This window comes from Gadus macrocephalus, chromosome 4, assembly GCF_031168955.1.
Source record: "Gadus macrocephalus chromosome 4, ASM3116895v1".
Taxonomy (NCBI): Eukaryota; Metazoa; Chordata; class Actinopteri; order Gadiformes; family Gadidae; genus Gadus; species Gadus macrocephalus.
The window spans coordinates 6,634,522-6,655,854 of record NC_082385.1 but is presented as its reverse complement, the minus strand read 5'-3'; the positions used below and the strand labels follow the sequence as shown (position 1 = coordinate 6,655,854).

The window sequence follows — 21,333 nt, the reverse complement described above, 5'->3', positions numbered from 1 at the left end:
TATACAATCAATGCCAACACAGAGCCAGATAAGCTCTGTATTGTATGGAAGAATAACATGCAGTCATAAAACCACAATTATCTATACTCATCAATAACATATTGACTGTGTCAATATGTTATTGGTACAAAGTAGGACACAGAAAATGTCATAACAAATAACAGATTTGTATTATTATTAGCTAAAATTCGACTTATATCATAATACATCATATCAAAATAACTTGAGCCATTGATGATTTGATCTTTCAATTTAAAGACCATACCAAACTTAGCAATTGCAAACAATGCAGTAGTAGATAATCATAGACTTTAAACTGATAAGGGAAATAAACAGTCATGTAATAAATTTGAAGATAAAAATATTTTTAAAGTATATATACCGGTGTATATATATACATGGGTGTGTGTGTGTGTGTGTGTGTGTGTGTGTGTGTGTGTGTGTGTGTGTGTGTGTGTGTGTGTGTGTGTGTGTGTGTGTGCGCGTGCGTGCGTGCGTGCGTGTGTGTGTGTGTGCCTAAAAGATGACGGAGTCCATCTTCCTTCTTGAGATTAAATCGTACTAAATATATTCACAATATATTTATTATTGATCCATGAATTAATGGGTCTCCAGGTAGAAAAATAAACATACGAGTCCGCATATACATATGTGTTATTATGTGTGACAGCAAGGCAATGGAGTATGCCCTACACCAGTGGTTCCCAAACTTTTTGTTACTATGTTGTTGCTATGCATAATAATAATGTTCAAAATCATTATTATTATTATTGTTATTATTATCATTATTATTATGCAGTAGTAATCATCACCATTATTATTATTGTTATTTTTAATAATGTTATTATTACTATGTAATATAAATCTTCAGAGACAGCCATGTAAATATGCAAATATAGCCTTTTGGCTTAAGTTTTATTATAAAACAATAAAAAAATTATTCATGACAGTCAATGATAAACAGTACCCCCACAACCCATCCCAGAACATATAATATTTTTCACCTTGTAGCAATATATGTATATACCGGTATATTATTATTATTTTATTTTTTTTAAATCAATACCTCCTCCCTGGCCCACCCCAAAACCAAAGTGCAAAAGTGGCTGTGCATTAAAAGCCTATTCTGACGCCAGTATTTTAATATAATGTTTCATATAATTATTCGTATATGTATATATATATATATATATATATTTTAATATGCAAACTGGCCCATCTCTCCGCGACCCCCCTGACGGTGCTCCGCGACCCCCAGTTTGGGAACCGCTGCCCTACACTAACACCACTTATCAATTACACCGGCATGTCTGGACGTGTTGCATCAAAGTGAAACAACTGGCACAAGGAGCTTTTACCTCGTATAGCATGTGACTGCTCTCGTGGTAAACATAGTAGGAGGAACTTGGACCGAGCACACGGGGGTTCCCTAATCCCTCCCCTTGCGTCTGACGTCCCTTGTCTATATAAACTCCACCAGCCAATAATAGTTTATACCTACCTGTTCCTTCTTGTCGAACTTAGCGGATATAAAAGCGTCTCCTCGCTCTCAAAACACAAAACTACACTACTAGCCTACTACTTGACGGATAAGCAAGCAGTGGCAATGGCACACTCAGGTATGTATCTTCTAATATTTCTCTGTCTTTGTTGAATGGTTTACGTGTTAATCTTCTGAATGTATGTATATATCATAGTCACCAATGTTGCATCACTCTGCTTTCCCAGAACACACGGCTCATGTTGTTGATTGTGCGTACAAGCTACGTTATTTCGGCGACCGTCTTCAATGGAGATACAAACTTCTGGAAATGCTGTTACATTACAAGAACATCACCAAATACTAATGATCGCAATAGCATGGACTTGTAAGGGTCAGATTGCGATGCAGTATGCGGTTATGATAATCGCTCATTCTAAAAGAAGAGGGAGAAGATGTGTGTGTGTTCCTCATCAAATGGACACACCCCGCGCCCCACCCAAGCTGATGGAATTTGGATTTCATCAGCTTGTTTGGATCCCCCTCTCCAGACGGAAGTGGAAGGCTCGAACGCCCCAGGTGTGGGATAGTTCAGAGAGACCCATGAGAAGTTCCAGCATGTGGAAAGGAGAAGAACAACGAAAAGAAGAAGCCAAGAATGTTTGACGTCACACAAATATATCTTCAAAGCAGACGATATTTTGGAGATTTGCCAAGAATATGTATTCTTGGAAATTGTAGAAAAATTGCTTTTCATCTAGGGAAACTAAGAGCAAGCTGATTGGTTGTCTACTCTACGCTTTAAGTTGCTAAAAAATGTTTAATCAAAAGCTTTTGTTATTTTCACTTCTGCAAAATATTTTACGTTTTGAATCACTGTTCTAAAGTAAAATAAATCATCATTTCACCTACTTTTGAATAAAACTGATGGCAGCAGTTAAGAAAGTCTGAACAAAAGTGTGAGCTGTAGTTAAAAAGGTATATTACAATATTAACCAATTTAATAACAGATTATTAACATCAAGTTATAATAGAGAATGACAACAGCAAGCGGTTTATAAAGTCAGGCACTTAAAGGATCCATATTTTATTCTCTGTGGTAGAAAAGCATAGAAATTAGGACAGAATAGGAGAGAACATCGATTTCTTCATTAAATGTCATTTTGTTGTACGCATACAATTACTTCATACAAGTCTTCCCTCTGCTTTTGCTACATCCACAATCAGATCCCTAATAGGTCCACCAAAAGCATGCATGATCTTTTGTACTTATATTTACTTATATATATATATTTAGTCAACGACCAGGCGTTCTTTGGACCTCTTATGTGCAAGAAAAACCGCACACTACGGTGATTATCAATACATGGGCGAATCTGCATCAAAGATGAAAAAAAAAAATCCCAATATGGAAAGAGACCCAATATCCCAACATCCCAATATGGAAAAAAACAAAAAAGCATAAAACCAGACTGAAGAAAAACAAAGAAACAGCCTGATTGATTTACAACCACTATCAATACACTTGTGTGATCAAAGTAATTGTGATCCATACTCAAAGATATCAATGGGATGCTTGTTTGAGATTAATTTTTTGGGATACGTCATGTCTTCCTATTATTTTGCTGAATTTATTTCCATGGGAATCTTGAGGAACATCTTAACAGTAATTACAAGGACAATTATGCAGGCAAAAACCCAATCTACAATTGTCTAGATGTGATTTTCTAAAACTGACCATAAAACACAATGTTCAAGGTGCTCAATGTGTCAAACCTTGTGGCTACTGACTGGAAATAAATGGTTAGGGACTCAATTTTAGCAAAAGTAACAAAGAAATGGAAGACTCCCCATAATTTGTAGAAAAAGAGGATGCACCCTTATCAAATTACACATATATAGCTATATCATATTCTCAAGTTGAGGATGGCTTCCGTGTGAAATTTCCCAAGTGAGGTTACCCATAACCATCATTTAAGTATATCATAACAAAATATACAAGTAGAGAGAGATGATGAAAGGGACTATGGACTTGGTAATTATATATAAATATAAATTATATGGCGTTTCCTCTCTGTAAAATCTTCATGTGTGTGTGTATGTGGGTTGCGATCCCCCCCCCCCCCCCCCTACGGTCATCGCCAGCTTACTGTGGGGCTCAGAGACCCGTGTCGGAATTCATTCATTCATTCATTATGTCCAATGTCCTCCAACACAGACCTCAGACCCCACAGCGCTGAAGCAGCCACCTCCTGGCCCCCCCCCCCCCCCCCCCCCCAAAAACACTCAAGGTTGTTTCCCGCCACCAAAAGAAACGAAAGATCCTACAGTAGGTCTCTAACATCGCCGACGGCTTCTACTAAAACAGCAGCCCATCCAACCCAACCGATGGTCCTCAAGTTGGTGAACTCTGCCCACCGATAGAATAGTATTATCAACATTATTATCATGATCGTTATTATTATTATTATACACGAGATCCTGCGATCGCTCTCGGAGAATTTTCTTTTTTTTTTTCATTTTGTGAACGCCGCCACCACGGCCCACATCAACTCATTGGCGTTGGGCTTGGCGCTTTCCGTCTCGGGCTCCAGCTCCAAGAGGCCGCGCACTCGCGTCATGCCCAGGTCAAACTGCTCGTCCGGCAGCGGGGCGAAGGCGTTCTCCAGCACGTCCGAGGAGTGGGCCAGGAGAATTAGGGCCAGCACTCTCCGGTCCATGCGCTGCGGATCGTTCACCCACTTCTCCAACACCGACTCCTGCACCTTCTTCACCAGTCGCTTTGGAAGGGAAAGTCCGGGCGGGGACGATACAAAACAGAATACTTTTTTGTCAATCGATTTTCTGCAAAATGCAGGCGATCAGGTTCATTGATTAATTGATTGATCGCTCCCCTCCTCCCTCAGCCCTGCTCTTGTTTACATGTACCCTTCCTCCATTAATCGATAGCTGTTAATATTTGTCTTTTGAACAATTAGGCGTGTTAGTGCACTTTGTACACTTAATTTAAAGAAGGTGCTATACAAATATACTGTGGCATCATTATTACACACATCTTTCTGAAGGACACCTGAACCTCCTTCTCCGGTCTCACCTGCTTGAGTGTGTTGTTTGTAAGCGGATGCGTCGTCATGTCGAACAGCAGGAAGTTCTGTTTCTCTGTGGTGAGAACCCCTTTCTCCACCAGGTTCTTGGCCAGACGTTCCCTCACGTTCCTCAGCTGGTAGTGCAGCTTCAGAGGATTCCATGTCTCTCCTACGGCAGCAGGACAGACACATTGTTTTTTTATATGTCACTACACCAGGAAGTTGATTCAGATCGGATGACAGTAAAGGGAACCTTAATATTGTTTACTCATAGTGTTTAACAGCCTATCAGATGTTTCTTCTGTGTGTGTGTGTGTGCGTGTGTGTGTGTGTTCAGGCTTATATCTCTTACCGCTCAACAGCTCTATCCAGCTCTGTACAGTCTCTGGTGGCTGTGTGTCTTTAATGTGTTTTAGGGCTTCGTCCAGTAACATGTCTCCGGTCGGGGCGTCTGATTTACAGATGACCTGTGTAAAAAACACCCAAGAGAGTTGAACACAGACATATTCACCCTCAGCCCTGCAAACTCTTAATTGCATACATCTTATTTTTTTTGAAAAGGTGGACATAACTCTCTCACAAAACTGAAATTTGAAATAAAAAGATTGAACAACTCTGACTCTTTGGAAACAGTTTTTTTTGTCCTATTACTTCCCTGGAAACCAACTGCCAGATTACATTTGCACAAAGAATTATTGATATTTTCATGCAACAATGTTTTATTTACGTTGGTGGGCGAGTGCACGTTTAGGACAGCCACAGGATATACTTCATCTTACATGGGACGCAGGCAAAGTGCTGTGCTAGTAGGGGCGGGATTAGGACCATAACCAGCTCTGGTCACATTCTGGCGGAATAAATCCCCACTATAACTGGACGCAGCGATGTAAATGACAACCGTATACACCAAAATAACTCGCCTTCCTTGCAAGCAGACTCTTTCTCCTCATTCCACACGCTTCTAGCTGCAGTCGTCCCCTCAGGGCCAGCTCGATCAGCATGCAGCCTCGCAGACCCGAGGAGATGCAGTCATTCCAGAAGGACGTGTAACCCTTGGGAGAGGAAAATCAACATTGTTAGCTGACGTGTGGACAGCGTATCCGCTTCACGTAAGCTCAGTCGGCAATGTTCCTGGTCATCGACTGTACAATAACATAAAAACCACCATAAAAAACGAAATAACTTTTTAAGAAATCCCCCGGCCAATGTGTTTTAGTTTTGCGAGGCTCCCTCCTTCTGCCTTGCAGCATGGACGCTACGATAACCTGTGGGAAACGAACCGCTACCTCTCGGTCTTTGAGGCCCAGGAGCAATACTTCTTCCATTAGTGTGAGTCGGGTGTCTTTCGCGTCCCCCTTGTCGTCTTCTTCGTCGTCCACGCGACGAGCTTCGTCCTCCTCTTCGTCGGACCCTCGCTCCTTCTCGGCATTACGATGCGCCTCGGTCTTCCGCTGCACCAGGCCTGAAGTTCTCTTTGTGAGGGAAGTCATAACTTGTGATCCCAAACGATCAGTAGCCCCCCACGAAATCGGCAAGCAGTGGAACCGGCTGCTGGTTGTGTTGTGTCACAAAAACGTTGAAATGAGTGAGATCGATCGGAGATAGAGCTGCCTAATTATGATAAGCGCCAGCGAGATTACTGTCAGAGTTCTGTACAGTATCCCTTTTCACTTCCTGAACAACATGGAGGCAGCGGATGACGTAAAATAGTTGTTTGTTCTACGTCAAACCACGTCGTCACCTATATCGTCCATCGTGTTCTACAGCCTCGTCCACTTATTACTCCTCGTTTTGATTTCGTATTTCCACAGTATCTTTTTTTGGACGCCCGTTATTTTTATTTGACTTATTTGAGTTCATTATCTATACCGTTTCAGCGCTGCTATTATAAACAGGCTTAATACATGGATTATGTTTGTATCACGACTTCAGTCCTATTCCGTTTGCGAAAAATATAATAAAATTCTGCAAAAATGCAGTGAAAAATAATAACAACAGGGACGTGAAAACGCAATTTTAACTATTTACCACACGGTGGCAGTCTGACGACAGAATACATGTCCCTCAGTATACGTAACGTCACCAACCATATTCTTAGCTCACGAATGTCCTCATGAGACCATCCTGATCTCGAGTTCACGTTCGGTTTCTCTCTGCAGATCATAAGTATTATTATAGTTATAAGGATTACAGATACCATTCATTGCAACGAACACTGGATGGTCTCACAAAGCCTCAAGAATGTGGGCTAAAGGTTAAAGCGTGAAAAGGGGACTACAATGTTTCTACAGATTGTTTGATGAAATGGCTCATGATACAGAAAATATCAATGTTGAAGACAATAATGTGTACTGGTAACAAATTAAAGAAATATTGGGTATTCAATAACAACAACTTCAATTTAATCAATTTAATCACACATAATCTAATTACATATTAGACATAGGGGCCTGGTAGAGAGACAGTGTTGGGACATGTACGAAAGAAAGAAAGAAGGAGAGTGGTTCTGCAACAAGATATAATCTAGTTTACACTGCAGGAACATCACTCTTCAACGCCATATTGTCCTGTTTCATTCCGAGCATGACCGCAGTAGTTGGACTGAGTCCATTAATTCTGTCCTGTTGGGAAGATCAGTATAATATATATTGTGTCATGGGATATATACACGCCTGCACTTTCCATGACGCGCTTGAATGGCTCTGAAAAGTCAGAGGGCTGGGGTCAACCCTAAATATTTGAAATTATGGTTAAAAATCATAGTTTTATGCAAGTTATATTCTGTTTAAACGTAAGGTTTATTTGGGTTGGATTGAATTGACAAACCCAGACTGGAATTGTACAATTCCATTTTCTGTGTAGACTTTTAGCTGTGTACACCATTCATGGCCATGAGTGAAGAACAAACATCATATTTTGGTCAAAATAGTCATGCTTTATTGCTTTGACTGCAACTCATTCAACGTTTATTTGCGCTACAATGGACTCTTATCATTAATAAGGAAATTATTTTGGCAAAGCTACAAAAGGCCTTTTGCCAATTTCTTTCTTTCTTTCCTTGTTTTTATCAAATAGGGAGTGACAGGACATGCATGCTTTGCCTTTAAGCACTTTACCCCTTCAACATCGCTGATGCTTCTCGATTTGCACGACTTAACCTTCCTTCTGGCTAATTCCTCTTCCTTGTGGCTATAAAACCACTAGGGCCATGCCCTCTCTCTCTCTCTCTCTCTCTCTCTCTCTCTCTCTCTCTCTCTCTCTCTCTCTCTCTCTCTCTCTCTCTCTCTCTCTCTCTCGCATCACAGCCAAGTGGAACAAACCAACTTTAAGACCTTGTATGTAGAATATTTGCAAGCCATCCAAGAAAGAGACAAGATACACAAGGTGCCTTCAAAACGACTCTGGAATCAATCCATGAGGAAATATCTTCCTATGACTTCTGTGTTTGGATTTTGTGAAGTAAGGCTAAAAGTTTGGAAAATTGTAGTGCAGTTGTTGATTTTATACGTTATATATATTACATTTATTATATTTATATTTTTGTTCATTACAATTCCTTTTTATGGAAAAATCGGATTTAAAATGACAAATCTGTGGGCCAATTTATTTTAATTAGTCCAATGGATTTCCTCCACTTTCGATGCCTCGTTTGTTTGGTTTGCGGTCGGAATGACGTTCATATTATTTACCGAAACTAAAACTAAATAAGTAGCTACTTTCTTTTGCCCAAAAAAGAAAAGCCTAGAACTCCGTCTGCCATTGCATTATTTAGCGACGCTAATAATAGACTCAGACATCTGTACGATCTTGCAGGCTCCTCCTACAGTCCCTCCAGAGCAGTACATCTTCGTCGGTGTGTTTCACTTAACTTCATTTCTGCTCAATGAACCTGGTTTTCCAGCGCTGAGAGGAGGCCTGAATCAGCCCCGGGGGATTCAATAAGGCCTCACTCACAGCCACGTTGGAGCCATTTCCTGTCTCTGGAGTGGACACGGGGGTGACCCGTAGTGACTGTTCTCCTCTGCCTGTGGAAATGTTCAGGACTGGAACACACACACATTCAAACACGCACACACATGCACACGCATGCACACACACAAACACACACCCACACACATGCATACGCACACCCTCAGTCACACACAAACACACAGACACCCACAATCGCACCCACACCAACGCACATTCATGTACACACACACACACATGTACGTGCACATGCACAGAAACACATGTACATACACACGCATGCCAACACACACGAACACAGACGTAAACATAAACACACATAAACACACACACACAAACGCAGAAACATACACAGAAATACAAACACAAATGCACATACACATACACACATATACATAAACACACGTTACAGGGTAGCACAAAATGTGCACGGAAATGCACTCAAAGGGCTTTTTGTTATGGGAACTATCCTTTCGGTGATTGACCTTAGCCTGTGTCTTTCCAGGAGGATTACAGAAAAAAATTCAGAATTGGTTATAGTTTGAATTTATTTCCAGGTTTGTTCGTATTCACGCCATATGACCCAGTTTTAGCAGCTTATTTTCCAAATAATGAAAGGAAATTAAGTCTAAACTCTGAAATCTAAGGAAGGGGGCCTGAGTTGGATGGTGATGATGGGGGAGATAAGTGGCCACATCTGGGGTGTTCTGCAGGCTATCCGGCCCCCTCAGAGAGGAGCTGTTATGGAGGCTGAACTCAAAGGTCGACATGGAAGCAAAGCTTGTGTGGTTCTGAAATTTGAGGATAAGAGAGGGCATTAGGATATACATTTCATGTCCTTTACCTTGAATATGAATACCTATGTTATGGAGTGTGTGTGTGTGTGTGTGTGTGTGTGTGTGTGTGTGTGTGTGTGTGTGTGTGTGTGTGTGTGTGTGTGTGTGTGTGTGTGTGTGTGTGTGTGTGTGTGTGTGTGTGTGTGTCAACAATACTGTCTGTGGAGTATATGTGGATGATGGCTGGTTTAAGCAGCCTCACCTTGCAGACTCTAATTGGGCTCTGGGGCTGAGGGAGCTGCACACCTGTTGCACAGGTTAAACCAGCCATCTCCACACACACTCGGAGATGGAGCTCCTGCCTTGCAACAGCGAGTGCCACATATCATTATCTACAAACTTCTACAATAAACCGGCTTTCAACAGCAACACCCTGTGTCCTTTGTGTAAAAGTCACCTTGGTGGAGCGAGGCAGCCACCTTGGTGGCTTGAAGCAATTTACATGCCTACCCAGTGAGACAACAATAGAGCAACGGAGACTAAGAACAAAGATGCATCTAAAGATTGTGGGTTTGTTCCCTGGTGCATCCTAACCTGTAGGAACCGAAGACCAAGATGCCATAACCTCTTACCTAACTCCTTAATGGAATATAGCAGAATTCCCTGTAAGACACTTTGGATAAAAGTGTCCCGTTTATGGCTTAAGTGTGAAGAAAGAATTGCAGACTGAACGTCAGACTGTTCTACCGCTGTACAATCAGAGGAAGTAACACTTCATTGTCCCCCACACTGTGGCCTAAATGATATCCAAAGAAATTAGGTCACACATGGCTCTAATAGACCCGTACACATTATGGAGAGAAAGTTCTGAAAACGTACTGAACGCCCTCTAATGTTTGTAGGGCACATTGTCCACAAGTCACAACCTGAATGATGAATGTTAGAAGTGCCTAAAATGCATTTGTCTGAATGACATATGTGTCTTTCATTTCTACACTTGGTCCTGTTTAATGCAAATTTAAAAATTAGTAATGCTTCTCCCTTAATTAGTATGTTGAAGTAGAAAGTTAATTTTTTTTTGTAAAATAATGTAATGATGTAATGTATCATAACAATTGTTCTAACCATTTAAAGTAATCCGGACTTGCTAGGGTAGTTCTTTGGTAGAATCCTTATTGTGACTTATTACGTGTTTTTTTTACTTTGTGTAATTTATGGTAACTTATTGAAACTTACTGTAATTTATGGTTCTTTCAAGCAAAAACAGAAACAGAGAGCCTCCCCTTCCTCTTCTGTCCCCAAGCCCATAGCTGCAGGAAGCATTTAACAATGAAACCCCTTCAACACACAAACACACAAACACACACTAACACACACACACACACACACACACACACACACACACACACACACACACACACACACACACACACACACACACACACACACACAAAAACCCCAGAGTCTTCTGAAGTTCAAGCTGTCAAAATGTGGGCATATTTTGGTCTATGCAACTCACCACAACACAATATGACACACACATAGCACAGTCAAGGGATCAGTCAAGAAGGTATAAAGAACAAATGATTGGTCTTAGAGACCTTGTCGAACATGAAAACTCATATGGTAGACTAGTAAATCAACAAATACAAAAGATAAGACAAAAGTGCAGTGACTAAAATAACTAAACAAAACGTACCACAATATTATTCGGGTCTTAGAGACCCACCCTGATTCTTTCACTGCTCCACCAGAATTCGTATTAACAAATTGAGCGGAGAGGTCAGCAATGTCTCTGAACACAAAGCAAGTGAGGATCAAGCAGATCACTGGGCATTGACCTCTGGCTGTGGTGTATTTTCTTTACCAGCGTGGGTGGGGCTTGCAGGGGTGCTAACCGAAGCTAACTGGAAACATTGGATTCGGGTCAGAAGAGGTCAAAGTCATGGCCATTGATGGACACGCCATGTTCTCCGGAATGAAGGAAGGCGGTAAACGCACACATGGAACACTACATGCCCACACGCATGCACACACTCACACACACACGCCACACACACGCACGCATGCACGCACGCACGCACACACGCACGCACGCACACACACACACGCACGCACGCACGCACACACACACATGTGTGTGTGTGCGTGCGTGCGTGTGTGAGTGTGTGATGTGTGTGTGTGTGTGTGTGTGTGTGTGTGTGTGTGTGAGTGTGTGAGTGTGTGTGTGTGTGTGTGTGTGTGTGTGTGTGTGTGTGTGTGTGTGTGTGTGTGTGTGTGTGTGTGTGTGTGTGTAGGGTGGGGTGGACCCCCTGCAGACACCCTGCATTCAAGATGAGAGAAAGCCCAACACAGACATGTAAACCAACCACCAAGGTTGTTAAGTTTGAGTACGGCTCATAAAGATCCCCAGGCACTAGTAAGATATTCAGATACACTACAATATCACTTAATGCTCTATTTTAAGCATGCTTTTATGCACTTATGTATTTATGCTATGTGAATGCCCCTGAAAGGAGAACTAATTGTAAAGGTTATATTGCACAATAATAACATGTACTGTACATCATTTCAGGTATAGAACACATATTATTTAGTTATTTGACAGAGTTGTTGTACATTCATGGCCCATGCCCAATACTAACTAATCATCAATGGGAATACATTTTGAGCATTTCAGGTTAGAGAAGCTAAAGCTCCTATTGTCCATACTAAATAATCATCAATGGAAGCAAATGGGTTTTAGAGCTCAAATTGTCCAAACTCGATGATAGATAACACGTCTTTTATGGATTTCGCCAATAGTTGGGGGACAACAGAGAGACAGAGAACATGTATTTGAACAACTATTCTCTTGGCTTAACAAACTGTCTCTGGTGCGGGTGATATACACAATTCACCATTGCACTTTTATTGCAACAAAAATAAATAAATCAAATAAACCTAAAACACACCATGAGATCATAAGCGTATCGCCGTGCATGACGGGGGAGAAACCAAACAAATCAACCCAGGCCCTTGTTACGGTGAATGGGAATGACACGACCACATGACCGCATCGGTATTAAGGATTCTTCCCCCACATACATCTTTTGCAGAAAAAAAGACAGGGCATCAGAGGTGCCCCCCCCCCCCCCAGCTTGCCTTTAGGGGACACAGAGAACTCAGTCGCCGGGGGTTCAAACCCCAATATCATGAAGGGCTGTGTTGACTGAGTCAGGGGTCATGACCTCTGTGGTAGACCTCAGGAGAGAGGCAATGGGGAAGGTGGTGGTGGTGGTGGTTGTGGGGTCAAGCTTCAGAGCTGAAGACACTAAAGAGGTCTCTAATTGTCCTCCATGTTTCGGATTAGCTGCCCTGTCTTGGGGATGTGCATGTGAGTTATATTGAAAACAGGCTCTGCCAAGCTAAACGCTAACGCTGCGGCCTTATTTGGAATTAGAGTGGGGGGGGAGAGACGACGACGCACGGATTTGTGCGTGTGTGTGTGTGCACGTGTCTAGCATTAAGTGAATTGGTAAATACTCTCACATGTGAGTCTAGCCCCATAAATTATAAGGCCTGTGTCAAACAAGCATCCACTATTTACGAACCTAAAGGTCGTTGGTCTTGATATGTATTATAGGATATATTATGACACATGACCACTTATTTGGTTCAGAATATACATATGAAAAGCAAAGGGCTGATGGAGAATGTAGTTGTGGTTGTTAGGATGCAGCGCTTTTTTAGATTGACGACAGCTACGGCTGAAACTCTTAAACTAAGTGTTCTCACCCCTTCAGTGCTGAGGGGTATGGTACCAATTTTTAGATAGCAAAAAGGGGATATGATGATCGAAAAGATAAAAGAGAAGAAGACAGTAAAGAGAAGGCTTAGCTATATACTTTTGATCCGAATGTTTCCAAAGAGTCTGGTTAATGTTAGAGCGTGAGCCCTATAGTCGGGAGCTGTTCTCTTCAAACAGGAATAAGCAGGGATGGATCTGTTTTACCTCAGACTTGACAGCAGAGCTAAAATGCAGCAGTGTGTGATGGTAACGCAAGGTCAATTCTACGGCACACAACTGTAAGGCTTTAGCTCATAATGCTACGGTATCATTTTATACATGAAGGGAAGTTTTTTATATTTTGTCAACAGATTCCGTATCAGGATGCATGAAGGAAGTTGTAAGCCAATGGTAAATATGTCCTTATATGGCAAGCAATACAGCTTTCTATTGGTCAGACAAGATGCTCTTCTCTTCCGTAAAAATAGATTGTTTATATTTATATTGTCTGACATAGAATGTTTAACGTTATAACTCTATATAAACCTTACATTCATTTAAAAGAGCTTCATTGTAACAATCACTAAAACTCTTAAAACATGTGTTTGTGGAGATGACTATGATAACCTATAATTATGACCAAAATGTAAACTTAATAAATGTTAGACAGTCAGTTATTCTTGAAATATGAACTGATTTGTTTCAAGGGAAATGGGAACGGCATCAATTTCATTTGGTTGACATGTTTATCAATTGAATAAAAACTAAATGGAGAGAATCATTTAAAGGACCAATGTTTTAAATGGGCAGTGTAGACAGAGTGTGTGTTACTCCTTCAATAAAAGGAAGAAAAACTCTGTTTTGGACAGTTATACTAGTTGTTTACTGAAAGCTGTAAGCTAACATACGTTCACGCACGAACAGACTCAGTTTGTATACATTAGAGATTCCTTAGAAGCTGCGTGTTGCCTGAAGAGAGAAGACTCAATGGGGGACTATGTCTTGGCTTGGACAAGGCTATGTATGGTGTACTCCATAAGAAAAGTACAACTTGTCTAACGTACTAGTAACAAAGTACATTAGAACATACTGGGGCTTGATTGCCCTTATAGCCCCAGCCCAGTCATCCTTGTGGCCGTCCAAATTGTACTCTGTGTGTGTACACATTCACATCCTGTAATCAGAGAGAAGAAGAGAGTTAGGGAGAGAGAGTAAGAGAGAGAGAGGGGAGAGAGATAGGGGGAGAGAGAGATAGGGGGAGAGAGAGAGAGAGAGAGAGAGAGAGAGAGAGAGAGAGAGAGAGAGAGAGAGAGAGAGAGAGAGAGAGAGAGAGAGAGAGAGAGAGAGAGAGAGAGAGAGAGAGAGAGAGAGAGAGAATGTTTTGTGTGGCAGGATCTGTCAACCTCATTTAAGTAAATTATGTGTGTGTAAGTGTGTGTGTGTGTGTGTGTGTGTGTGTGTAAGTGTGTGTGTGTGTGTGTGTGTGTGTGTGTGTGTGTGTGTGTGTGTGTGTGTGTGTGTGTGTGTGTGTGTGTGTGTGTGTGTGTGTGTGTGTGTGTGTGTGTGTGTGTGTGTGTGTGTGTGTGTGTGTGTGTGTGTGTGTGTAGTTCGTACAGTAGGACAATAAACAAGCAAAATAAAAATACTGACAGCCAAGAGGGAACAAAGCTTTCATAGAAAGATCGGTATTACTATTTACTAAAATAAGCACTTCTGGAAATCAGACATTTCTACAGGGAGAAAAGTTGTGCCTTGCTGCCTGAGGCACCATAACACATTACATTAGGCACATGTTTAACATTACAGATCACGGTTAATTTTGGATGGCAAAGAGCTGATTGCACTCTTTAAGGAAAAACTGACGGACTGGTTATTTATAAAACACCAAATGACCACGTTTTATTCCCCCCTCCATATAGCCTAGTAATACTGAGTAGGCTAATACTTTTTTGTGACTGGTAAGATTTTCCCATGGGTTGGCAGAGACCAAGCCCTCCACTCCCTTCTGTAGTAGTAGGGTGCTCCTCATCATAAGTCTCTCACTTGCCATCCCTCCTCTGGTCCGCACTGTAGAGCTACCCCTCTCTGGACAGTACATCGCAGCCTACACGCAGGATTTAAACGGGCCATGGAATAACGCACAGACCACTCAAGCTTCGTCTTTGGAAAAAAGGGATTTATAGGTCGGCTAACTAAGAAGAGAGGGAAGAGGGAAAGGAAATGCCCTCGAGCTCGTCCTGTCATCTTTCAGATGTTACGGCTTGTATCTGACGTTATAATAGACCCTGTCATTCAGCTAACTAACTTGAGACGTGCGTCTGGTGTTGAACACCCACTCATTCGGCTGACTTAAGACGGGCGTCTGGTGTTGAAGTAGCACCCTCATTCGGCTCGACAAGGCTTCAATCTGGTGTTGGACACCGCTCACATTCAGCTCATTAGACTTACAGTTTCTGGTGTCAAACACCCTGCGTCATACGGAGAGCAGAAGCCCCCCTCGGTCGCCGGAGACCCGTGGTGTGTCAAAGATGGACCAGCGATATGGACATTTCGTTTTGACAACAATAGCAACAGCAGGTAACAATTCTTTACTATTTTAATGTTTGTTTCTCCTTTTGAGCGTTTTAAGTCGCTGACGTTTCGCGCCACTTGTAGTTACTGACTGTGTGTCTCGAGCGCATCTGTGGGGACCGCGCGCGAGATCGGCATCAGGGATGATGATGCACATGATGTGATGTGTACAGTACACAGTATTTCTGCATTATTGATGATGTACACTACACACTAGGCCTACGTTATTCATGACAAGCATGACAAAGCAGCTAAAGGGTATCCATTAGTTGAGTGGCTTAACCGCCGTGTCTCAATGGCCATCATACGTTTCTGGCAACTCCTGAGAGAGGCTCGTCTGGCACCCAGAGGTTCATTCAGGACGCTTCTGTCTGTGTGCCAACCCGAGCACCGCATTTGATTTAAAACGACGACGGTAGAGGATAGGACTACCAATGCATTTATTTCAGCCTGAGCGGGCGACCGAGGACAAGTTAGAAATATATTGGATGATATGAAACATTAAAGAGGTGGACCGAATGTCGTGGTGACACGGTTTGATAACATTACTTCCAAGCTAGACAATAAAAGACAATGAAACACATAAAATCATTTTAATGATTCTAATGATACATTAACACCTAGAAGGCTTTCAGTAGTACAGTCTGATGAATTAAGTGCTGGTTATAAATATTCATGGTGAAGGCTGGTGATAGCCTCGCTGACTCCTTGATTGTGGGTTCAGGGTTCATGGAGTTTATATCTCCAGGGGAAAAACCGATTCATCTATATCTGGACAGCTCCCAAAGCCAGAGCATTCGTGCAAGACCGACCAAAGTGAGCAGTGTGTCTTTCTGTACCTCTGAGATTCCTATGCCTCCATGTGATGCGGGCTTGTGACCGACTTTAGAGAATTGAGTTACAGATAAGAAGCATCTGGTGATAAATTGTGTGTGTGTGTGTGTGTGTGTGTGTGTGTGTGTGTGTGTGTGTGTGTGTGTGTGTGTGTGTGTGTGTGCGTGAATGTCTGTATTAGCATATCTGTGAGCATGTGTGTGAGTGTGACCAAAAGTATGCATGTGTGCATTTGTATGAGCGTGTGAGCAGTATCCATGTGAGTGAGTGTGTGTGTGTGTGTGTGTGTGTGTGTGTGTGTGTGTGTGTGTGTGTGTGTGTGTGTGTGTGTGTGTGTGTGTGTGTGTGTGTGTGTGTGTGTGTGCGCGTGTGTGTGCGTGTATGAGCACGCGTGAGTAGTGGGCATTTGTGTGCGCATGTTTTTCATTATGTAGAACAAGAACAAGATGGGTTGAAGAAATCCATACAGGTTCACATAGCTTCAGATCGAAATGAATACATCTCGTCTCACTCACATTGGCTCCCAGTACACCAACGATAAGGAGTGAATTTTTTATGAGGCCCAATCATATTAATTAACCAATTGTCCATTACATTTCTTTGCCCAGCTCATAGTCTGAAAGCAACGTTGAGGTGCAAAAGATTCCTCATCCACAGCCACACGCAGGTCAATGTTTCCTTGCTACTGGCTGGTTCTATAAGTAATGCACTTAGCCGTGCGCATCTCGTGGCTACTCATCTGCCTACAAGCTTTTTGTTTTTTTCATTTCAGGCCGGTTGATGTTATTTTACTGAATTGCTTAATGCTCTCTACTCACTCCGCTCACGTCCTGTTATTTGTGTCCTGTCAATTTGGACAACAATGTTTTTCTCGTGCTTCGATCTATATCAGTGGCTTTCGAGCTGGGGGTCACAAGGGACAAGTATCTTCTGCCTTGACTATTTGTCAATTGTATTTCATTAGTATGGTTGAACCCCTTCTGGACAGGGTAATGGGAATGAATGGCAGATTCTACTGCACAATAATTCCCTGGCTAAAATAACCTCCGCAGGGGGTTCCAGACATGAAGACGTTTGGGAACTCTGTTATTCATAAGGGTGTAGATGTGAATCCCCGTTCTATCTAAGTATGTAGACATTAACCCCTACTTTATATAAGTGTGTAAACATGAACCCCTGTTCTAAATAAGTGTGTAAACGTGAACCCAGCCTGTTTTATAATACGTATGTAAGGTGAACCCCTGGTCTATATAAGTGCGTTAAGGGGAACCCCTGGTCTATATAAGTGCGTTAAGGGGAACCCCTGGTCTATATAAGTGCGTTAAGGGGAACCCCTGGCCTATAGGTAGTACGTGTGTAACACGTTTGGTGTTAGGACCAAACTAAGTGATTTTGTGTGGTGCTGTGGGCTCTGAGGCTCACATGCTGATATTGCGGTGGCAGTGTTTGAGCTCTGTAGAATTCCTCACTGAGAGAAAGAGAGAGAGGTGCACAGGTGGTATTGGTTTTGCTTCCTGCAGAGTGAATGCAGCCATCTGGATTGAATCAGACTTGGGTCACTAAAAAACGGACTCCGTGACTGGACACATGAACACCATGTAACGGTCTCTCTCCATTCTCTAGGTGTCTTTTTTCATCCCCCCCCCCACGCACACACACACACACACACACAAACAAACACACAAACACACAGACACACAGACAAACAGTGATAGGACATGATTTTCACAATCTTTATGGATCACTTAGGTTAGGTTTGATTCTCAGGCTTTAGTTATGTGTTATAGTTTATAACTCATCGAATAGGTAAAGGAAACTAGATGTTTTTCTTTAGGTAGTTGTACCATCAACCCTTGCAGTGTTACGTTTTTTGAGGTCCAGTGTCTTTTATTATAGCATCGGATATAACATTTTACTCATTCATTGACTCACATTCGTGGAGGATGTTCCTTAGTATTTTTTGCAATGAGGTATTGCATGTTAAAAAATGTTGTTATTTCACAATGCATTATTTCTTATGAAATACCCTTACTCTTTTTTCAGGTGCTAGGTTATGCCAGTAAATTGAATCAGCACTGATTTGATAACACACTTTCAAACACACAAAACACCCTTCAGTTTAACAGGTTAATTATGATATTTGGTTCAAGTGTCCATTCTTTATTTACTGTCAATATCTATACAGCATATATTTATAGTGTGAGTGCATTGAATGTAATTCTGCACTATTTTACAGCCAATGAATCGTTCATCTTTTGACGAAGATCCGAAGATTATCTTCAGCCTCTTCTTATACATATACACATGTGTCACGCACACATGCACGCACAAGAACATACACACACACACACACACACACACACAAACATGCGCACACACACACACACACACACACACACACACACACACACACACACACACACACACACACACACACACACACACACACACACACACACACACACACACACACACACACACACATACACATACACACACACAGACACACAGACACGCGTGTAATACCCAACAGTGATAGGAAACCAGACATGATACCCGTGCAGTGTACGTTTTTTGAGGTCCAGTGTCTTTTATTATAGCATCGGACAGCAGACTGAATGGGTGTCTGTCTCCCCATTGAATCCTAAGCAGAGAAAACATTTTACTCATTCATTGACTCACATTCGTGGAGGATGTTCCTTAGAATTTTCTTGTTAAAACTTGTTATTTCACAACGCATTATTTCTTATGAAATCCCCTTACTCTTTTTTTACACACACACACACACACACACACACACACACACACACACACACACACACACACACACACACACACACACACACACACACACACACACACACACACACACACACACACATTATTCAAACTTTGCCTCATAAATCCAGAAAGCACATGCTTCTGATCTTTCGACTCCGATCTGTTTCTCCTCTCCTCCTTTGCTCCCTCCTTTTTTGGAGACTTTAGAAAGGCATTCCATCAAAGGTTTTTCTTGTAATTCTTCTGTGCACTTTATGTAAACGCTTGTGGAGAGAAATATCGACGGCCCAGTGTACAGGCTGCAGGCACAATGTGGAACTAGGAGGCTAACACTTACCAGACCCTCAAGGTTAGCATGCCTATGAATTGACCTGACAAATTAGCAATACAGGATTTGATTTTGATCTATTGTAGTGTGGGGCGGTGTTTTGTAGAGAAGTGCGATGTGCTCTGGTTTGTATCAGTGTTTTGTAGTGTGGTTTGGTGTCTAGCAGTTTTTTAATTGTTATCAGACTGAATCACATATCATTTTGGAGAATATGATCAACAAACAACAAATCTAGGATGGATTCATGATGTTTTCTTTTGCGCTTAAAACAATGTTTACCAACCAGTGATATGCTGCTATTAGGTCTATGACCTTTTAGAGCATAGCACGTATTGTAAACATTACTCATGTTGGAAATGCATAGCCACTTAATTCTACGTTACTTGAATAAGGTGAAAGCTTGGCAAAAATAGCATTTAGGTTAAACAAGTTGTGCCATTTACTTGAAATGCTTCAAAGCTTTTGTAGTGAAGCTTACGCTCAACAACTTTCTCCTCATCTGAGCGCTATCGCCATCACAAGATGTTATTCAGGGACATTTTTCTCTAAACGTCTAAATTAGGGGTTTACAGTCAGGTCCATATCTGATTTGGTCAGGGAGGCTAGGTCCATCCAGTCTGTAAACAAGCAAATGTCTGAGTCGCTCTAACCTTTACCTCTTATCCCAATAGCTGTAACAAACAGAAACACGACTTATTAGCACCATATATAGTCTCTTTAATTCCAAATCCTATTACGACTGCTTCAAGATTGTCTGGAAATGTGGATTTCATAAGAAACTTGAGGTATCACATTTAGTTTTAAATTCACATTATTAGTTAACGATATTGAAAAATGCTTGTATTTCGCAAAAAGAAGTTGAGTGTTGGTACCATTTACTGCCCAACATCATTGCATAGTAATCCCGCACTGATTGAAGACTGCATTCAGTACATATCTTTTTTGTACTTGATGCATTGCTATCAGCAGATTTATCAGGAAGCAATCTGCAAGCAGCAAGAGCAATAACACAAAAGTTCACCACTAGTATCACAATAAATGAAAAGATTCACAGAAATATGGTTTCTCAACCAAAGTGAAATTAGATAAAATTGTCTTTTTTTATAAAGAATGACGCAATCGCCTTATTTGTGACAGCCACGCCCCACTTTGTGTACCCATTTGTAATGTTCTCAATCCAGACCCAAGAACAGTGTTGTTTTTCTCCCCATGTGTGAGAAGTGACTTGTAACCCATGGCATGCACTTCATCGCTGCAGAGGGGTGACTTTGAGTGCACAATGCAGGGATGCGTGGGGGGGGTGGGGGGGTGGGGGGGGGGGGGGGGGTGTGCTGTAGTGTGGGGGTGATGATTGAAGACTAGGTGAGAAAATGACATTTTGACAAACATATATAGGTTTCCGGGATGGGTCTCTTGCTGTGCTGGTTAGAGGAAGTGACTAGAGACCTTGCGACTAGAGGAAGGTTCATTGGTGGAATGTCACACATATAAACGAACACACACACGCACAAGTGCACACAAACATGCACACACAAACACACTTGTTTCAACTCTTCTTCTTGAAACCACTACCACGGTACAACACTTGGTAGACTTAAGTTTTGTATATTGTTTTTAGCAAGTCTTTCTCAGGTTTTCCCCCTTGATTCTCTGGGGAGCTATAGGTGTTGATTCTGTTCCTGTTGTTCTGGGATGCGTTTACTCGTATGACCATGACGGGAATGGAATCCTTTACTGAC

At 41.8% G+C, this 21,333-nt stretch overlaps 1 protein-coding gene across 1 annotated transcript; it reads right to left on the bottom strand.

Annotated features, from left to right (window-relative positions):
* Positions 1-3,990: 3,990 nt before the first annotated feature.
* On the bottom strand, positions 3,991-6,264 carry LOC132455772 (Golgi phosphoprotein 3-like). Its single transcript, XM_060049733.1, has 5 exons — positions 5,853-6,264; positions 5,487-5,618; positions 4,919-5,033; positions 4,575-4,735; positions 3,991-4,260 (listed from the first exon to the last, which is right to left on the bottom strand). Exons 1-5 carry the CDS (start codon positions 6,054-6,056, stop codon positions 3,997-3,999), a joined length of 876 nt encoding a protein of 291 aa, XP_059905716.1. The 5' UTR covers positions 6,057-6,264; the 3' UTR covers positions 3,991-3,996.
* Between the last annotated feature and the right edge of the window lie 15,069 nt (positions 6,265-21,333).

Coding starts and splice junctions, on each gene's coding strand:
- LOC132455772 (XM_060049733.1), bottom strand. CDS start 6,056: ATGACTTCCCTCACAAAGAGAACTTCAGGCCTGGTGCAGCGGAAGACC. Junction 5,034..5,486: donor AGAGTCTGCTTGCAAGGAAG/GCGAGTTATTTT, acceptor TTTTTTACACAG/GTCATCTGTAAATCAGACGC. Junction 4,261..4,574: donor CAAACAACACACTCAAGCAG/GTGAGACCGGAG, acceptor TCCCTTCCAAAG/CGACTGGTGAAGAAGGTGCA.